This window comes from Coregonus lavaretus (genome assembly GCF_964263955.1).
Source record: "Coregonus lavaretus genome assembly, contig: HAP1_SCAFFOLD_7763, whole genome shotgun sequence".
NCBI lineage: Eukaryota > Metazoa > Chordata > Actinopteri > Salmoniformes > Salmonidae > Coregonus > Coregonus lavaretus.
In genome coordinates this window covers 1-20,000 of record NW_028160120.1, presented here as the reverse complement: position 1 = coordinate 20,000, position 20,000 = coordinate 1, and the positions used below count along the sequence as shown (strand labels likewise).

Below are 20,000 nucleotides of genomic sequence, written 5' to 3'. Positions count from 1 at the left end.
TTTGGGCTGTTTGTTTGGGTTGGGCTTCTTAGTTCCCATAGCAACATGAGTGCTATGTGTGACATGCTGACATTCTAGTCCTCAGTTCCATGTCCTCTCTCCCTCCTCTAACTTCTCATCGCTCACAGAGCACTCCACCAGTACTTTGTCCTCTTCTTTCTGTTCTGCTATGATCTGTCGTTCTTCTTCAGGTATTGTTGGTATCTTCTGTTCTTCTGCTGGTATCTTCTCGTCAGAGCTGCTGCGGCTGGACAGTTTGTCCATCTCATCTTCTACATCACTGAAGCGTTCGGCCACACACTGGGCTGTGAGCCTGGCCTCCGGGTCGTGGTCCCAACACTCCTCTATGGAGGCACACACTATGGCTATGCCCTGCAGGAGGAGGTAGAGAACAGGAGCAGAGGGGAGATTATACCCTATATACTGAGCACTGACACATATAGGTAGGATTGGATTTGATGTGTGTGAGTGATAGGGAAAGAGGGAGAGAGAGAGAGAGAGAGAGAGAGAGAGGGTAGGTAGGTAGGTACAGTAGGTAGGTTGAGTGAGAGAGAGAGAGAGAGAGAGAGGAGGAGGGAAGAGAGAGAGAGAGAGAGAGAGAGAGAGAGAGAGAGAGAGAGAGAGAGAGAGAGAGAGAGAGAGAGAGAGAGAGAGAGAGAAAGTGTGTGTGTCTCCCCCAGTCGGTTACCTGGTGGTTGATCCAGCTGTCTGGTATCTCAGGTCTGTCTATGTGTGTGTGTGTACCTGGTGATTGATCCAGCTGTCTGGTATCTCAGGTCTTCCTCTGTCTCTGAGGAGGTGGTCCTTCATACTCTCCACACCAGGGTGCATCTGAACCTTAGAACCATACGGAGGCTCATAGTCCTTCACCTCTGGAACACACAACCAATTAGATCACCTCTGGAACACACACATAACCAATTAGATCACCTCTGGAACACACACATAACCAATTAGATCACCTCTGAAACACACACATAACCAATTAGATCACCTCTGGAACACACACATAACCAATCAACTTACATCTGTAACACAACCAACCAACCACAGCCAAACAAAGCAGCAGCACAAACCAAAGCCATCATCTGTCAAGTCAACCAGTTATTATTACTGTAAACATCTACAATATACAGGTATGCTTCAAACTGAAACTTTCACTAGCAAGCAATTAGCCCAAACCTCAGAAGTCCACAACCATTTAAAACATTACAACTCTAATTTGTTTTAGTATTTGATCACTGTGAAAAACAGTTGAGGAAACAGAAAGATAATTCAGCCAAAGAGCATAAAAAACAATGTTCTGGGAAATTTTCCAGACCTCATGAAACTGAACTCACAACAGCTGCAGAGTGTGTTGGTCTCAGAGTATGAAGTGCTGTCTGTGTAAGGTTCATAATGTTAACTAACATCTGATCTAGGAGCAGATCCCAGAGTATGTAGTGCTGTCTGTGTCAGGTTCGTAGTGTTAACTAACATCTGATCTAGGAGCAGATCCCAGAGTATGTAGTGCTGTCTGTGTCAGGTTCGTAGTGTTAACTAACATCTGATCTAGGAGCAGATCCCAGAGTATGTAGTGCTGTCTGTGTAAGGTTCGTAGTGTTAACTAACATCTGATCTAGGAGCAGTGAATCTGATGGTCCCACAATCTACTGGTGCTGACGGTGTCAGGTCCACACTTTTAAATGTATCTAACATCTGATCTAGGACCAGTCTACTGGTGCTGACGGTGTCAGGTCCACACTTTTAAATGTATCTAACATCTGATCTAGGACCAGTCTACTGGTGCTGTGACAGGTTTATGCTGTTAACTAACAGCTGATCTAGGCCCAGTCTCTGGTGCTGTGACAGGTTCATGCTGTTAACTAACAGCTGATCTAGGACCAGTGAAGGGAGACACAAGGGCACAGACTGAAGACCTTCAGTAAGAGACAAGCAGAACGTTGGATATAAGATTTCTCAAACTGAGCCCATGCTGAAATGACCCTATCTAAACGAATAGGATTCACAGGGCAGTGTGTTACATCCTACAGGAGAGGTAACAGAGTTCAGGAACACCCAGTCAGGTAGAGTTATCCTCCAGGAGAGGTAACAGAGTTCAGGAACACCCAGTCAGGTAGATTTATCCTCCAGGAGAAGTATCAGATTTCAGGAACACCCAGTCAGGTAGAGTTATCCTCCAGGAGAGGTAACAGAGTTCAGGAACACCCAGTCAGGTAGAGTTATCCTCCAGGAGAGGTAACAGAGTTCAGGAACACCCAGTCAGGTAGATTTATCCTCCAGGAGAGGTATCAGATTTCAGGAACACCCAGTCAGGTAGAGTTATCCTCCAGGAGAGGTATCAGAGTTCAGGAACACCCAGTCAGGTATAGTTATCCTCCAGGAGAGGTAACAGTGTTCAGGAACACCCAGTCAGGTAGAGTTATCCCCCAGGAGAGGTAACAGTGTTCAGGAACACCCAATCAGGTATAGTTATCCTCCAGGAGAGGTAACAGTGTTCTGGAACACCCAGTCAGGTAGAGTTATCCTCCAGGAGAGGTAACAGTGTTCAGGAACACCCAGTCAGGTAGAGTATCCTCCAGGAGAGGTAACAGTGTTCAGGAACACCAAGTCAGGTAGAGTTATCCTCCAGGAGAGGTAACAGTGTTCAGGAACACCCAGTCAGGTAGAGTTATCCTCCAGGAGAGGTAACAGTGTTCAGGAACACCCAGTCAGGTATAGTTATCCTCCAGGAGAGGTAACAGTGTTCAGGAACACCCAGTCAGGTAGAGTTATCCCCCAGGAGAGGTAACAGTGTTCAGGAACACCCAGTCAGGTAGAGTTATCCCCCAGGAGAGGTAACAGTGTTCAGGAACACCCAGTCAGGTATAGTTATCCTCCAGGAGAGGTAACAGTGTTCTGGAACACCCAGTCAGGTAGAGTTATCCTCCAGGAGAGGTAACAGTGTTCAGGAACACCCAGTCAGGTAGAGTTATCCTCCAGGAGAGGTAACAGTGTTCAGGAACACCCAGTCAGGTAGAGTTATCCTCCAGGAGAGGTATCAGAGCTCAGGAACACCCAGTCAGGTAGAGTTATCCTCCAGGAGAGGTAACAGTGTTCAGGAACACCCAGTCAGGTAGAGTATCCTCCAGGAGAGGTAACAGTGTTCAGGAACACCCAGTCAGGTAGAATTATCCTCCAGGAGAGGTAACAGTGTTCAGGAACACCCAGTCAGGTAGAGTTATCCTCCAGGAGAGGTAACAGTGTTCAGGAACACCCAGTCAGGTATAGTTATCCTCCAGGAGAGGTAACAGTGTTCAGGAACACCCAGTCAGGTAGAGTTATCCCCCAGGAGAGGTAACAGTGTTCAGGAACACCCAGTCAGGTATAGTTATCCTCCAGGAGAGGTAACAGTGTTCAGGAACACCCAGTCAGGTAGAGTTATCCTCCAGGAGAGGTAACAGTGTTCAGGAACACCCAGTCAGGTAGAGTTATCCTCCAGGAGAGGTAACAGTGTTCAGGAACACCCAGTCAGGTATAGTTATCCCCCAGGAGAGGTAACAGTGTTCAGGAACACCCAGTCAGGTAGAGTTATCCTCCAGGAGAGGTATCAGAGTTCAGGAACACCCAGTCAGGTAGAGTTATCCTCCAGGAGAGGTAACAGTGTTCAGGAACACCCAGTCAGGTAGAGTTATCCTCCAGGAGAGGTAACAGTGTTCAGGAACACCCAGTCAGGTAGAGTATCCTCCAGGAGAGGTAACAGTGTTCAGGAACACCCAGTCAGGTAGAGTTATCCTCCAGGAGAGGTAACAGTGTTCAGGAACACCCAGTCAGGTAGAGTTATCCTCCAGGAGAGGTAACAGTGTTCAGGAACACCCAGTCAGGTAGAGTATCCTCCAGGAGAGGTAACAGTGTTCAGGAACACCCAGTCAGGTATAGTTATCCTCCAGGAGAGGTAACAGTGTTCAGGAACACCCAGTCAGGTAGAGTTATCCCCCAGGAGAGGTAACAGTGTTCAGGAACACCCAGTCAGGTAGAGTTATCCTCCAGGAGAGGTAACAGTGTTCAGGAACACCCAGTCAGGTAGAGTTATCCTCCAGGAGAGGTATCAGAGTTCAGGAACACCCAGTCAGGTAGAGTTATCCTCCAGGAGAGGTAACAGTGTTCAGGAACACCCAGTCAGGTAGAGTTATCCTCCAGGAGAGGTAACAGTGTTCAGGAACACCCAGTCAGGTAGAGTTATCCTCCAGGAGAGGTAACAGTGTTCAGGAACACCCAGTCAGGTAGAGTTATCCTCCAGGAGAGGTAACAGTGTTCAGGAACACCCAGTCAGGTATAGTTATCCTCCAGGAGAGGTAACAGTGTTCAGGAACACCCAGTCAGGTAGAGTTATCCCCCAGGAGAGGTAACAGTGTTCAGGAACACCCAGTCAGGTATAGTTATCCTCCAGGAGAGGTAACAGTGTTCAGGAACACCCAGTCAGGTAGAGTTATCCTCCAGGAGAGGTAACAGTGTTCAGGAACACCCAGTCAGGTAGAGTTATCCTCCAGGAGAGGTAACAGTGTTCAGGAACACCCAGTCAGGTATAGTTATCCCCCAGGAGAGGTAACAGTGTTCAGGAACACCCAGTCAGGTAGAGTATCCTCCAGGAGAGGTATCAGAGTTCAGGAACACCCAGTCAGGTATAGTTATCCTCCAGGAGAGGTAACAGTGTTCAGGAACACCCAGTCAGGTAGAGTTATCCCCCAGGAGAGGTAACAGTGTTCAGGAACACCCAGTCAGGTAGAGTTATCCTCCAGGAGAGGTAACAGTGTTCAGGAACACCCAGTCAGGTAGAGTTATCCTCCAGGAGAGGTATCAGAGTTCAGGAACACCCAGTCAGGTAGAGTTATCCTCCAGGAGAGGTAACAGTGTTCAGGAACACCCAGTCAGGTAGAGTTATCCTCCAGGAGAGGTAACAGTGTTCAGGAACACCCAGTCAGGTATAGTTATCCTCCAGGAGAGGTAACAGTGTTCAGGAACACCCAGTCAGGTAGAGTTATCCCCCAGGAGAGGTAACAGTGTTCAGGAACACCCAGTCAGGTATAGTTATCCTCCAGGAGAGGTAACAGTGTTCAGGAACACCCAGTCAGGTAGAGTTATCCTCCAGGAGAGGTAACAGTGTTCAGGAACACCCAGTCAGGTAGAGTTATCCTCCAGGAGAGGTAACAGTGTTCAGGAACACCCAGTCAGGTATAGTTATCCCCCAGGAGAGGTAACAGTGTTCAGGAACACCCAGTCAGGTAGAGTTATCCTCCAGGAGAGGTATCAGAGTTCAGGAACACCCAGTCAGGTAGAGTTATCCTCCAGGAGAGGTAACAGTGTTCAGGAACACCCAGTCAGGTAGAGTTATCCTCCAGGAGAGGTAACAGTGTTCAGGAAAACCCAGTCAGGTAGAGTATCCTCCAGGAGAGGTAACAGTGTTCAGGAACACCCAGTCAGGTAGAGTTATCCTCCAGGAGAGGTAACAGTGTTCAGGAACACCCAGTCAGGTAGAGTTATCCTCCAGGAGAGGTAACAGTGTTCAGGAACACCCAGTCAGGTAGAGTTATCCTCCAGGAGAGGTAACAGTGTTCAGGAACACCCAGTCAGGTATAGTTATCCCCCAGGAGAGGTAACAGTGTTCAGGAACACCCAGTCAGGTATAGTTATCCTCCAGGAGAGGTAACAGTGTTCAGGAACACCCAGTCAGGTAGAGTTATCCTCCAGGAGAGGTAACAGTGTTCAGGAACACCCAGTCAGGTAGAGTTATCCTCCAGGAGAGGTAACAGTGTTCAGGAACACCCAGTCAGGTAGAGTTATCCTCCAGGAGAGGTAACAGAGTTCAGGAACACCCAGTCAGGTAGAGTTATCCTCCAGGAGAGGTAACAGTGTTCAGGAACACCCAGTCAGGTAGAGTTATCCTCCAGGAGAGGTAGCAGTGTTCAGGAACACCCAGTCAGGTAGAGTATCCCCCAGGAGAGGTAACAGTGTTCAGGAACACCCAGTCAGGTAGAGTTATCCTCCAGGAGAGGTAACAGTGTTCAGGAACACCCAGTCAGGTAGAGTTATCCTCCAGGAGAGGTAACAGAGTTCCATCAACAGCTTGGCTGGACCAGTACAGTACAAGGATCTTGACTGGCGTGTTACAGTGTTACAGTACGAGCCTGTTACAGTAAGGTCATTCAGTACGCCAGGGTCCTGAATCGCTCTGTGGACCCACAGGAAGTGGAGAGGCCAGAATGGAACCCTGGTCCCGGTCGGTCAGGAAACCCAGCTAGGGCCGGGATCGGACCGGGACCCTGCAGAGAAGCTGACTCCACAAGCCCAACACATCCTGTTGTTGACAAGTGGACTTGCCTTGTTTCCCCTCTTCTGTTTCAGCTTCTTTTAAACAGAATACACCCACGGTGTGTCCCCCAAATGGTGCCCTATTCCCTATATAGCATATAGGGCTCTGGTCGAAAGTAGTGCACTGTATAGGAAATAGGGTGGTGCCATTTTTGGACGCCTACCCAGCCTATGGGATCTAGTTATTTATGCTAGTCCTTCAGTTCTCCTCTATTTGAGTCCTGCTGCGTTTCTGCTGAAATTGAACAAATAGCCCAGATGTTTACCTGACCTTAGAACAGTTATTCACTGAGGTCTGGTGAACTGAGAGAGCCAGAACAGAGTGCTCTGCTCTGGTGAGCACCAACCCCATTGAATGAGTAGCAGGGCCCCAGCACAGGGAAAGATAGCACAATGAGAGCTGAGTCTAAAGCTAGCTGAGACAGACCCAAGGAAAACAGGGCTATACACAGGAACCTCCCTCCCTCCCTCCCTGCCTGCCTTTCTGCCCGCCCCCTGTCTGCCTCCCTGTCTGTCTGTCTGTCTGCCTCCCTGTCTGTCTGTCTGCCTGCCTGCCTCCCTGTCTGTCTGTCTGCCTGCCTGCCTGCCTGCCTGCCTGTCTGTCTGTCTGTCTGTCTGTCTGTCTGTCTGTCTGTCTGTCTGTCTGTCTGTCTGTCTGTCTGTCTGTCTGTCTGTCTGTCTGTCTGTCTGTCTGTCTGTCTGCCTGCCTCCCTGTCTGCCTCCCTGCCTCCCACCCAATCTTCCTCCCTGCCTCCCTCCCTCCCTCCCTCCCTCCATGGTCCTGGCCTAGCCTGGGAGACGCTAGCTATTTGAAGAATGCTGTGGCTTTGGGAACAGATGTCACAAGGGGGACCAACGCTGCTCTCCTCTCACTGGGGCCCGGCCGCATAGTAAAACCAGTTCAACCAATCAAAGTACTCATAGGAACATGGTTTATGACAGCTTCCATTTCAGATTATCTCTGTCTGTCTGAAACCTCCATGGGTCTCCTGTCTGAACCAACCTCTGTCTGGTCTAGGGCGGAGAGAGAACAGAAACCTCAAAACAACATTATGGGAAACAACCCAACCAGACACTTAGCTTAACTTTCTCCCAGTCCCAGGCAAAATTACAGGAGCTATTATGGAGGTTAGCTTGTGGCTAACACATTGTGACCTAGGTAGCTAATGTTAAATGTGACCATTAGCTGTGGTGTTGCAGCAGTGCTGCAGACAGAGAAGCAGGGCCAACAGGCGAACCTGCATACTGCAGATAGCATCTAGCATTCTAGCCTGTTCAGACTTGAAGAGACCTGTCAATATTGTACAACACAGACTCCAACTCAAAACCTGACTGTTAAGACTGTTATAGAATTGTCAACTGTCCACACTGTTATATACACTATACATACAAAAGTATGTGGACACCCCTTTAAATGAGTGGATTCAATTATTTCAGCCACACCCGTTGCTGACAGGTGTGTAAAATCGAGCACACAGCCATGCAATCTCCATAGACAAACATTGGCAGTAGAATGGCCTTACTGAAGAGCTCAGATACTTTCAACGTGGAACTTCATAGGATGCCACCTTTCCAACAAGTCAGTTTGTAAAATGTCTGCCCTGCTAGAGCTGCCCCGGTCAACTGTAAGTGCTGTTATTGTGAAGTGGAAACGTCTAGGCGCGACAACGGCTCAGCAGCGAAGTGGTAGGCCATACAAGCTCACAGAACGGGATCGGCGAGTGCTGAAGCGCGAACCGCGTAAAAATCGTCTGTCCTTGGTTGCAACACTCAAGCTTCACCATCTGGCAGTCCGACGGACGAATCGGGGTTTGGCGGTTGCCAGGAGAACGCTACCTGCCCCAATGCATAGTGCCAACTGTAAAGTTTGGTGGAGGAGGAATAATGGCCCCTTAGTTCCAGTGAAGGGAAATCTTAACGCTACAGCATACAATTACATTCTAGACGATTCTGTGCTCCCAACTTTGTGGCAATAGTTTGGGGAAGGCCCTTTCCTGTTTCAGCATGACAATGCCCCTGTGCACAAAGCGAGGTCCATACAGAAATGGTTTGTTGAGATCGGTTTCGAAGAACTTGACTGGCCTGCACAGAGCCCTGACCTCAACCCCATCGAACATCTTTGGGATGAATTGGAACGCCGATTGCGAGCCAGGCCTAATCGCACAACATCAGTGCCCAACCTCACTAATTCTCTTGTGGCTGAATGGAAGCAAGTCCCCGCAGCAATGTTCCAACATCTAGTGGAAAACCTACCCAGAAGAGTGGAGGCTGTTATAGCAGTAAAGGGGGGACCAACTCCATATTAATGCCCATGATTTTGGAAAGAGATGTTTGACGAGCAGGAGTCCACAGGATGTACAAAACATTAGGAACACCTTCCTAATATTGAGTTGTACCCACTTTTGCCCTCAGAACAGCCTCAATTCGTCAGGGCGTGGACTCTACAAGGTGTCGAAAGCGTTCCACAGGGATGCTGGCCCATGTTGGCTCCAATGCTTCCCACAGTCGTGTCAAGTTGGCTGGACACTCAAGCCGGTGTGCCTGGCACCTACTACCATACACCGTTCAAAGGCACGTACATTTTTTGTCTTGCCCATTCACCCTCTGAAAGGCACACATACACAATCCATGTCTCAAGGCTTAAAAATCTTTCTTTAACCTGTCTCCTCCCCTTCATCTACACTGATTGAAGTGGATTTAACAGGTGACATCGATAAGGGATCATCGCTTTCACCTGGATTCACCTGGTCAGTCCACGGAGAGAGCATGATTTGTACACTCAGTGTTTGTGTGTGTTGTCAGTGCAGAGCACCACACAGTTACGAGCGTGTCAGGCAGTAACAAATACTTCCTTACTTCAACTCCTCAGGGAGTATAGGCCATCAACCACAGTCAGTAATTCAGTACCTTGTAAAAAGCCAGAGGGAGCCTGGAAAGTTACAGTATCCCTCCAGAGAGAGAGAGAGAGAGTGGGAGTGGGCTCCATAGCCAGTGTTACTGCTGTGGGGGTAGCTAGCCTGCTGCTGTGGCTGTTGTTGCTGTAGGTAATTCAAGCCCAGTGGAGACGAATGGTGTGTATGGCTGTATGGGGCCCAGGCAGTCCTGCTCTGCCACCTGCTTCCCAGCTGCTGCCCACCCGACTACTCTGTCTCCCCAGGGCCACGCAGGTCCATTCCCCTTCCTCTACAGGCAGGCTGACTGACTGACAGGTCCTCTCCCTGGCCCTTCTCTGCCCCATACCACTCGCCGGGGGCATTCCCTCCCCAGGCTGACTGACTGACAGGTCCTCACCCTGGCCCTTCTCTGCCCCATACCACTCGCCGGGGGCATTCCCTCCCCAGGCTGACTGACTGACAGGTCCTCTCCCTGGCCCTTCTCTGCCCCATACCACCCGCCGGGGGCTTTCCCTCCCCAGGCTGACTGACTGACAGGTCCTCCCCTCACCTTTGTCCCACTCCACTACTTATAGACTGGCCCTGTTCTGACCACTCTGACTGGCCGTCCTGGTGCCTGGTTCGGCCCACCGCAACCCTGGGCTAATTCAGGACACACAAATTCCACCCAGAAAGATAGCGGGAGAGAGAGAGAGACAGAGAGAGAGAGAAAGAGAGAGAGAGACAGACAGAGAGAGATAGAGAGAGAGAGGTGGAACCACCACAACAACAACAGGGCAGTATTTCTGTCCTCTAGTCGTGCTGTTGTTGGCTTAAAGACAGACAAGAGGAGAGGAGAGGTGCGGTCAGGCCACCACCAGTATCCATTTCACTGCATCTGTCCCAGATACATAGGCTGACTTGCCCCCCCCCCCCTTAGATAAGCCCTGGATAGAGAGGACTGGAGCAGAGTCTCCTCTACTGGGTCTGACATACTGTATGTCTCTGAGAGGACTGGAGCGGAGTCTCCTCTACTGGGTCTGATATACAGTATGTCTCTGAGAGGACTGGAGCAGAGTCTCCACTACTGGGTCTGATATACAGTATGTCTCTGAGACAGGCAGGGGCATGAGGGGAGCACAGCCTCAGACCAGCCCCGTCTACAACAGGAGACACACAACTACAAAAGTCACACACACACACACACACACACACACACACACACACAACCACAACCACAACCTTTACAGACATTTCAGAGGAGCATTAAGAAGCTGAGAAGCCTCAGAGGAGCATTAGGAAGCTGAGAAGCATCAGAGGAGCATTAGGAAGCTGAGAAGCCTCAAAGGAGCATTAGGAAGCTGAGAAGCCTCAGAGGAGCATTAAGAAGCTGAGAAGCCTCAGAGGAGCATTAGGAAGCTGAGAAGCCTCAGAGGAGCATTAGGAAGCTGAGAAGCATCAGAGGAGCATTAGGAAGCTGAGAAGCCTCAAAGGAGCATTAGGAAGCTGAGAAGCCTCAGAGGAGCATTAAGAAGCTGAGAAGCATCAGAGGAGCATTAGGAAGCTGAGAAGCCTCAAAGGAGCATTAGGAAGCTGAGAAGCCTCAGAGGAGCATTAAGAAGCTGAGAAGCCTCAGAGGAGCATTAGGAAGCTGAGAAGCCTCAGATGAGCATTAGGAAGCTGAGAAGCATCAGAGGAGCATTAGGAAGCTGAGAAGCCTCAGAGGAGCATTAGGAAGCTGAGAAGCCTCATTACAGCTGAAAGGATTTATAATGTCTTCTATCTGTCTATTATCTCTGTTTTCATAAAGAGATTTCAGTCTCAGACAGGTTAGAGAGAAGCAGACACTGTCTAACCCCTGCAATGCTTTCAAACATATGGCCTGACATGCACACACACACTCACACATACACCCCACTTCCCACTCCAAACTAACTCACTCACTCACTGACTCATTCACTCACACTCTCACTCACTCAGAACACTCTGAAGGGCAGTCAAACACAGCCAGCTGAAGCCATCACATCTCCCCTCCTGCCCAAAGAAGGGCAAGTGTTCTGATGTCTACTTCACATTCTAAACATTCCACAGATTCCTCCTCCTGAGAACCAAGCAGGATCTGAGGTGCTCTACCACGACCATCACATACTGCTAGTTACTGTATGAGGTACTCTACCATCACATACTGCTAGTTACTGTATGAGGTGTTCTACCATCACATACTGCTAGTTACTGTATGAGGTACTCTACCATCACACACTGCTAGTTACTGTATGAGGTACTCTACCATCACATACTGCTAGTTACTGTATGATGTGTTCTACCATCACATACTGCTAGTTAATGTATGAGGTACTCTACCATCACACACTGCTAGTTACTTTATGAGGTACTCTACCACGACCATCACATACCGCTAGTTACTGTATGAGGTACTCTACCATCACACACTGCTAGTTACTGTATGAGGTACTCTACCATCACACACTGCTAGTTACTGTATGAGGTACTCTACCATTACACACTGCTAGTTACTGTATGAGGTACTCTACCATCACACACTGCTAGTTACTGTATGAGGTACTCTACCATCACATACTGCTAGTTACTGTATGAGGTACTCTACCATCACACACTGCTAGTTACTGTATGAGGTACTCTACCATCACATACTGCTAGTTACTGTATGAGGTACTCTACCATCACACACTGCTAGTTACTGTATGAGGTACTCTACCATCACATACTGCTAGTTACTGTATGAGGTACTCTACCATCACACACTGCTAGTTACTGTATGAGGTACTCTACCATCACATACTGCTAGTTACTGTATGAGGTACTCTACCACGACCATGACACACTGCTAGTTACTGTATGAGGTACTCTACCATCACACACTGCTAGTTACTGTATGAGGTACTCTACCTTGACACACTGCTAGTTACTGTATGAGGTGCTCTACCATGACCATGACACCACTAAGCAGTCTGAAATGGATTAGAGACAGAAAAATGCCCAGAGAGTAAAAAATGAAATACCACACGGTGTTGGGCTAATATTTTGGTGTAGGTTTAAGAAGAGCCAATCATAATTCAGCTACTAATTCAGCTACTACCCTAATAGTCCTCAGTGGGAAAGAATGTTTATTTGCCGTGTCCCTCAGTCAAGCACCCCAACATTCAGACGCTTTCCCTGACCCATATTAAGCCTGTTCATGGACGTTTCTCCATTGCTCCATTGAGCATGCTCTTAGCATTGTCCAGAAGGCTTAAAGGCTAAGGAAGTAGGATTAATCTGGGTTATGCTTGTGTGTGTGTGTGTGTGTGTGTGTGTGTGTGTGTGTGTGTGTGTGTGTGTGTGTGTGTGTGTGTGTGTGTGTGTGTGTGTTTGTGTGTGTGGGTGTACGTACATACCTCCGATGGCATGACAGCGGGAGGTGATCTCCCACAACACCAGAGCCATAGAGTAGACATCTGTCTGCTTGAACGACTCAATGTTTTCCAGGTTCAGCCTGGACTCCAGCACCTCAGGAGCCATGTACCTGGCTGTGCCCACCTGTAATACACAGAGACATAGTCACAACATAGTCTCAACATAGTCACAACATAGTCTCAACATAGTCACAACATAGTCACAACATAGTCTCAACATAGTCACAACATAGTCTCAACATAGTCACGACATAGTCTCAACATAGTCTCAACATATTCACAACATAGTCTCAACATAGTCTCAACATAGTCTCAACATAGTCACAACATAGTCACAACATAGTCTCAACATAGTCACAACCTAGTCTCAACATAGTCTCAACATAGTCACAACCCAGTCTCAACATTTTTATTTTATTTTATTTTTATTTCACCTTTATTTAACCAAGTAAGCCAGTTGAGAACAAGTTCTCATTTACAACTGCAACCTGGCCAAGATAAAGCAAAGCAGTGCGATAAAAACAACAACACAGAGTTACATATGAGGTAAAACAAAACATAAAGTCAAAAATACAACAGAAAATATATATACAGTGTGTGCAAATGTAGCAAGTTATGGAGGTAAGGCAATAAATAGGCTATAGTGCAAAATAATTACAATTAGTATTAACACTGGAATGATAGATGTGCAAGAGATGATGTGCAAATAGAGATACTGGGGTGCAAATGAACAAAATAAATAACAATATGGGGATGAGGTACTTCGGTGGACTAATTTCAGATGGGCTGTGTACAGGTGCAGTGATCGGTAAGGTGCTCTGACAACTGATGCTTAAAGTTAGTGAGGGAGATAAGAGTCTCGAGCTTCAGAGATTTTTGCAGTACATTCCAGTCATTGGCAGCAGAGAACTGGAAGGAATGGCGGCCAAAGGAGGTGTTGGCTTTGGGGATGACCAGTGAGATATACCTGCTGGAGCACATACTACGGGTGGGTGTTGCTATGGTGACCAATGAGCTAAGATAAGGCAGGGATTTGCCTAGCAGTGATTTATAGATGGCCTGGAGCCAGTGGGTTTGGCGACGAATATGTAGTGAGGACCAGCCAACAAGAGCGTACAGGTCACAGTGGTGGGTAGTATATGGGGCTTTGGTGACAAAACGGATGGCACTGTGATAGACAACATCCAATTTGCTGAGTAGTGTGTTGGAGGCTATTTTGTAAATGACATCGCAGAAGTCAAGGATCGGTAGGATAGTCAGTTTTACGAGGGCATGTTTGGCAGCATGAGTGAAGGAGGCTTTGTTGCGAAATAGGAAGCCGATTCTAGATTTAACTTTGGATTGGAGATTCTTAATGTGAGTCTGGAAGGAGAGTTTACAGTCTAACCAGACACCTAGGTATTTGTAGTTGTCCACATACTCTAGGTCAGACCCGTCGAGAGTAGTGATTCTAGTCGGGTGGGCGGGTGCCAGCAGCGTTCGATTGAAGAGCATGTATTTAGTTTTACTAGTGTTTAAGAGCAGTTGGAGGCTACTGAAGGAGTGTTGTATGGCATTGAAGCTCGTTTGGAGGTTTGTTAACACAATGTCCAATGAAGGGCCAGATGTATACAAAATGGTGTCGTTTGCGTAGAGGTGGATCTGAGAGTCACCAGCAGCAAGAGCGACATCATTGATATACACGGAGAAAAGAGTTGGCCCAAGAATTGAACCCTGTGGCACCCCCATAGAGACTGCCATAGGTCCAGACAACAGGCCCTCCGATTTGACACATTGAACTCTATCTGAGAAGTAATTGGTGAACCAGGCGAGGCAGTCATTTGAGAAGTCACAACATAGTCACAACATAGTCTCAACATAGCCTCAACATAGTCACAACATAGTCTCAACATAGTCACAACCTAGTCTCAACATAGTCTCAACATAGTCACAACCTAGTCTCAACATTGTCTCAACATAGTCACAACATAGTCACAACATAGTCACAACCTAGTCTCAACATTGTCTCAACATAGTCTCAACATAGTCACAACCTAGTCTCAACCTAGTCACAACATAGTTTAAACATGGTCTCAAATCTCAGGAGCCATGTACCTGGCTGTGCCCACCTGTAATACACAGAGACATAGTCACAACATAGTCACAACATAGTCTCAACATAGTCACAACATAGTGTCAACATAGTCAGAACATAGTCTCAACATAGTCACGACATAGTCTCAACATAGTCACGACATAGTCTCAACATAGTCTCAACATATTCACAACATAGTTACAACATAGTCACAACATAGTCTCAACATAGTCTCAACATAGTCACAACATAGTCTCAACATAGTCTCAACATAGTCACAACCTAGTCTCAACATAGTCTCAACATAGTCACAACCTAGTCTCAACATAGTCTCAACATAGTCACAACCTAGTCTCAACATAGTCTCAACATAGTCACAACATAGTCACAACCTAGTCTCAACATAGTCACAACATAGTTTAAGCATAGTCTCAAACCTCAGGAGCCATGTACCTGGCTGTGCCCACCTGTAATACACAGAGACATAGTCACAACATAGTCACAACATAGTCTCAACATAGTCACAACATAGTCTCAACATAGTCACAACATCGTCACAACATAGTCTCAACATAGTCACAACATAGTCACAACATAGTCTCAACATAATCACAACATAGTCACAACATAGTCTCAACATAGTCACAACCTAGTCTCAACATAGTCTCAACATAGTCACAACCTAGTCTCAACATAGTCTCAACATAGTCACAACATAGTCACAACATAGTCACAACCTAGTCTCAACATAGTTTAAACATAGTCTCAAACCTCAGGAGCCATGTACCTGGCTGTGCCCACCTGTAATACACAGAGACATAGTCTCAACATAGTCACAACATAGTCTCAACATAGTCACAACATCGTCACAACATTGTCTCAACATAGTCACAACATAGTCACAACATAGTCTCAACATAATCACAACATAGTCACAACATAGTCACAACATAGTCACAACCTAGTCTCAACCTAGTCACAACATAGTTTAAACATAGTCTCAAACCTCAGGAGCCATGTACCTGGCTGTGCCCACCTGTAATACACAGAGACATAGTCACAACATAGTCACAACATAGTCTCAACATAGTCACAACATAGTCTCAACATAGTCACAACATAGTCACAACATCGTCACAACATAGTCTCAACATAGTCACAACATAGTCACAACATAGTCTCAACATAATCACAACATAGTCACAACATAGTCACAACATAGTCTCAACATAGTCTCAACATATTCTCAACATAGTCTCAACATAGTTTCAACATAGTCACAACATAGTCTTAACATAGTCACGACATAGTCTCGACATAGTCTCAACATATTCACAACATAGTCTCAACATAGTCTCAACATAGTCTCAACATGGTCTCAACATAGTCACAACCTAGTCTCAACATAGTCATAACATAGTCACAACCTAGTCTCAACCTAGTCACAACATAGTCTCAACAAAGTCTCAACATAGTCACAAACTAGTCCCAACATAGTCTCAACATAGTCTCAACATAGTTTAAACATAGTCTCAAACCTCTGGAGCATATACCTGGCTGTGCCCAGCTGAAGAAGAGAGACAGAGACAGAGACAGAGATAGTTCTAGTTAGTTGGCATAAGTATTCCCACCTCTTCCAGAGAAGGAGAGGGAGAGCAGAGGGTTCACAAGCTTCAAATAAAACTGTACTGAACATAGTTTGGCAGTGTGAACATGCCAAGGTGTGTCTCTAACTAATCCTAGCCTTTTAGTAGAGAGAGAGAGAGAGAGAGAGAGAGAGAGAGAGAGAGAGAGAGAGAGAGAGAGAGAGAGAGAGAGAGAGAGAGAGAGAGAGAGAGAGAGAGAGAGAGAGAGAGAGAGAGCGAGAGAGAGAGAGAGAGAGCGAGAGAGAGAGAGAGAGAGAGAGAGAGAGAGAGAGAGAGAGAGAGAGAGAGAGAGAGAGAGAGAGAGAGAGAGAGAGAGAGACCTCTCTGATGAGAATAGGCTACCTGTCCTGTTGGGGGAGCACGCAGAGCTGTGGGTTCGCAGCGCACTACGTTGCTGCCTGCCATAAGATGAGGGACAGTGTCTGACAGACCAACAAACCTGCACATGTCCTCTATATTGTTATTGTTGAATGGTTATTTTGACCCTTGGTTATTGTTGTTACTGTTGTCCCGTTGACAATATTGATGATTATTATTTTAATTATGTTAATAGTGTAAATATCCAAAGTAAGCTTTGGCAATATGTACATTGTTACATCATGCCAATAAAGCGAATTGAATTGAATTGAATTGAACTGAGAGAGAGAGAAAGAGAAAGAGCGCGAAAGTGGAGTTTCGGGAAAATCATACGACATAATAAAATCCATGTACACAAACAACAAGTGCACGGTTAAAATGGGCAAAAAACACACTGATTTCTTTCCACAGGGCCGTGGGGTGAGACAGGGATGCAATTTAAGCCCCACCCTCTTCAACATACAGTGAGGAGAACAAGTATTTGATACACTGCTGATTTTGCAGGTTTTCCTACGTACAAAGCATGTAGAGGTCTGTAATGTAATTTATCATAGGTACACTTCAACTGTGAGAGACGGAATCTAAAACAAAAATCCAGAAAATCACATTGTATGATTTTTAAGGAATGAATTTGCATTTTATTGCATGACATAAGTATTTGATACATCCGTCTCTCACAGGTGAAGTGTACCTATGATAAAAATTACAGACCTCTACATGCTTTGTAAGTAGGAAAACCTGCAAAATCGGCAGTGTATCAAATACTTGTTCTCCCCACTGTATATATCAATGAATTGGCGAGGGCACTAGAACAGTCTGCAGCACCCGGCCTCACCCTACTAGAATCTGAAGTCAAATGTCTACTGTTTGCTGATGATCTGGTGCTTCTGTCACCAACCAAGGAGGGCCTACAGCAGCACCTAGATCTTCTGCACAGATTCTGTCAGACCTGGGCCCTGACAGTAAATCTCAGTAAGACAAAAATAATGGTGTTCCAAAAAAGGTCCAGTTGCCAGGACCCCAAATACAAATTCCATCTAGACACATTTGCCCCAGCCTAAACATCAGCGCCACAGGTAACTTCCACAAAGCTATGAACGATCTGAGAGACAAGGTAAGAAGGGCCTTCTATGCCATCAAAAGGAACATAAAATTCAACATACCTATTAGGATCTGGCTAAAAATACTTGAATCAGTTATAGAACCCATTGCCATTTATGGTTGTGAGGTCTGGGGTCCGTTCACCAACCAAGAATTCACAAAATGGGACAAACACCAAATTGAGACTCTGCATGCAGAATTCTGCAAGAATATCCTCTGTGTACAATAAAAAACACAAAATAATGCATGCAGAGCAGAATTAGGCCGATACCCGCTTTTTATCAAACTCCAGAAAAGAGCCGTTAAATTCTACAACCACTTAAAAGGAAGCGATTCCCAAACCTTCCATTACAAAGCCATCACCTACAGATAGATGAACTTGTAGAAGAGTCCCCTAAGCAAGCAGGTCCTGGGGCTCTTTTCACAAACACAAACAGACCCCACAGAGCCCCAGGACAGCAACACAATTAGCCCCAACCAAATCATGAGAAAACAAAAAGATAATTACTTGACACATTGGAAAGAATTTACAAAAAAACAGAGTAAACTAGAATGCTATTTGGCCCTAAACAGAGAGTACACAGTGGCAGAATACCTGACCACTGTGACTGACCCAAACAGTGAGCATAGCCTTGCTATTGAGAAAGGCCGCCGTAGGCAGACCTGGCTCTCAAGAGAAGACAGGCTATGTGTACACTGCCCACAAAATGAGCTGGAAACTGAGCTGCACTTCCTAACCTCCTGCCAAATGTATGACCATATTAGAGACATATATTTCCCTCAGATTACAGAGATCCACAAAGAATTTGAAAAGAAACCCAATTTTGATAAACTCCCTTATCTACTGGGTGAAATACCACAGTGTGCCATCAAAGCAGCAAGATTTGTGACCTGTTGCCACAAGAAAAGGGCAACCAGTGAAGAACAGACACCATTGTAAATACAACCCATATTTATGTTTATTTATTTTCCCATTTGTACTTTAACTATTTGCACATTGTTACAACACTGTATATATACATAATATGACATTTGAAATGTCTTTATTCCTTTGGAACTTCTGAGTGTAATGTTTACTTTTAATATTGATTGTTTATTTCACTTTTGTTTACTATCTACTTCACTTGCTTTGGCAATGTTAACATACTTTTCCCATGCCAATAAAGCCCTTAAATTGAATTGAATTGAATTGAATTGAAATTGAAATTGAATTGACATTGAAATTGAATTGAGAGAGAGGGAGATAGAGAGAGAGAGAGAGAGAGAGAGAGAGAGAGAGAGAGAGAGAGAGTGAGAGAGGGAGATAGAGAAAAAGAGAGAGAGTCACCAAATAACTTTGTTAGAGGAGACAGAGTATCTAAGTACATTCAGATGGAACACAGTGACGCTGTAAAGGCCACTGTGTTCTCCTGATCAGTTTGACTCAGAGTGATGCAATTTGGCACACATGCTCAGCGATATAAGTCTAGCTAACCTGTTAAGTATAGTTCAGTTTTGCCGCATGGTGGCGCCGTTGAACAGGAAAAACCATTCATGCAAGCTCATTGGTTTATAACTGCCATGCTGTTTGAACAAGTCAACATCGTTGACATGGTCCAAAATCCATCAAAAGCATATTGCATGATCTGTTAGATTTTGAGTTCTGATATTTGGCAAACGTGGTAAGAAGTACAGTAGTAGCTCATCCAAGGGCAATGTGTCCAATTAGTCCTGATGGTGGCGCTGTGGGGCCAAAGCTTGAACCCCGGCATGGCTGCTTGCAGCTCTATTTTCTGTTGCTTTTATGGCTCATTTCCTGCCTCTGTCATCAGTGTCCCATTTAAAAATCAGAAAAACATCTATAATAAACCAGAATTAAGACTAGAATTGTCCTTTGATTTGAAGCCTTAGAAATATTGGATGCTCACGATCATGAGGAAACATGATTCCAGGAGAGAGTTTTTATGTGGGAAAAGTGGGAAAACACCACTTTGCTGTTTAACCTAAACAATGTCTAGGCCTTTGTTAGTATGGGAAAGATGTGTGTATGTTAGTTAGTCATCATCCCCCTCTTAGCCTATCACCTGTTTCTACGGCTGCATTACCAGCCGGTGAATCATACATCAGACCAGCACACATTAACAAAGTTCAGTCTGATAGAAGATAGACTGATACAACTGACTGAGGG

At 46.0% G+C, this 20,000-nt stretch overlaps 1 protein-coding gene across 1 annotated transcript in view; it reads right to left on the bottom strand.

Moving 5' to 3' along the window:
* LOC311122122 (TGF-beta receptor type-2-like) overlaps positions 1 to 12,777 on the bottom strand; it is a 13,720-nt gene extending 943 nt beyond the window's left edge. The window contains exons 1-3 of the mRNA XM_084196527.1: positions 12,638 to 12,777; positions 745 to 872; positions 1 to 372 (exon numbers count right to left, since the gene is read on the bottom strand). The exon at positions 1 to 372 is cut by the window's left edge and continues 943 nt beyond it. Coding sequence (XP_084052653.1) covers positions 82 to 372; positions 745 to 872; positions 12,638 to 12,761 — 543 coding nt within the window. The 5' untranslated portion in view covers positions 12,762 to 12,777 and the 3' untranslated portion in view covers positions 1 to 81. The remainder of the gene's footprint in view (positions 373 to 744; positions 873 to 12,637) is intronic.
* Between the last annotated feature and the right edge of the window lie 7,223 nt (positions 12,778 to 20,000).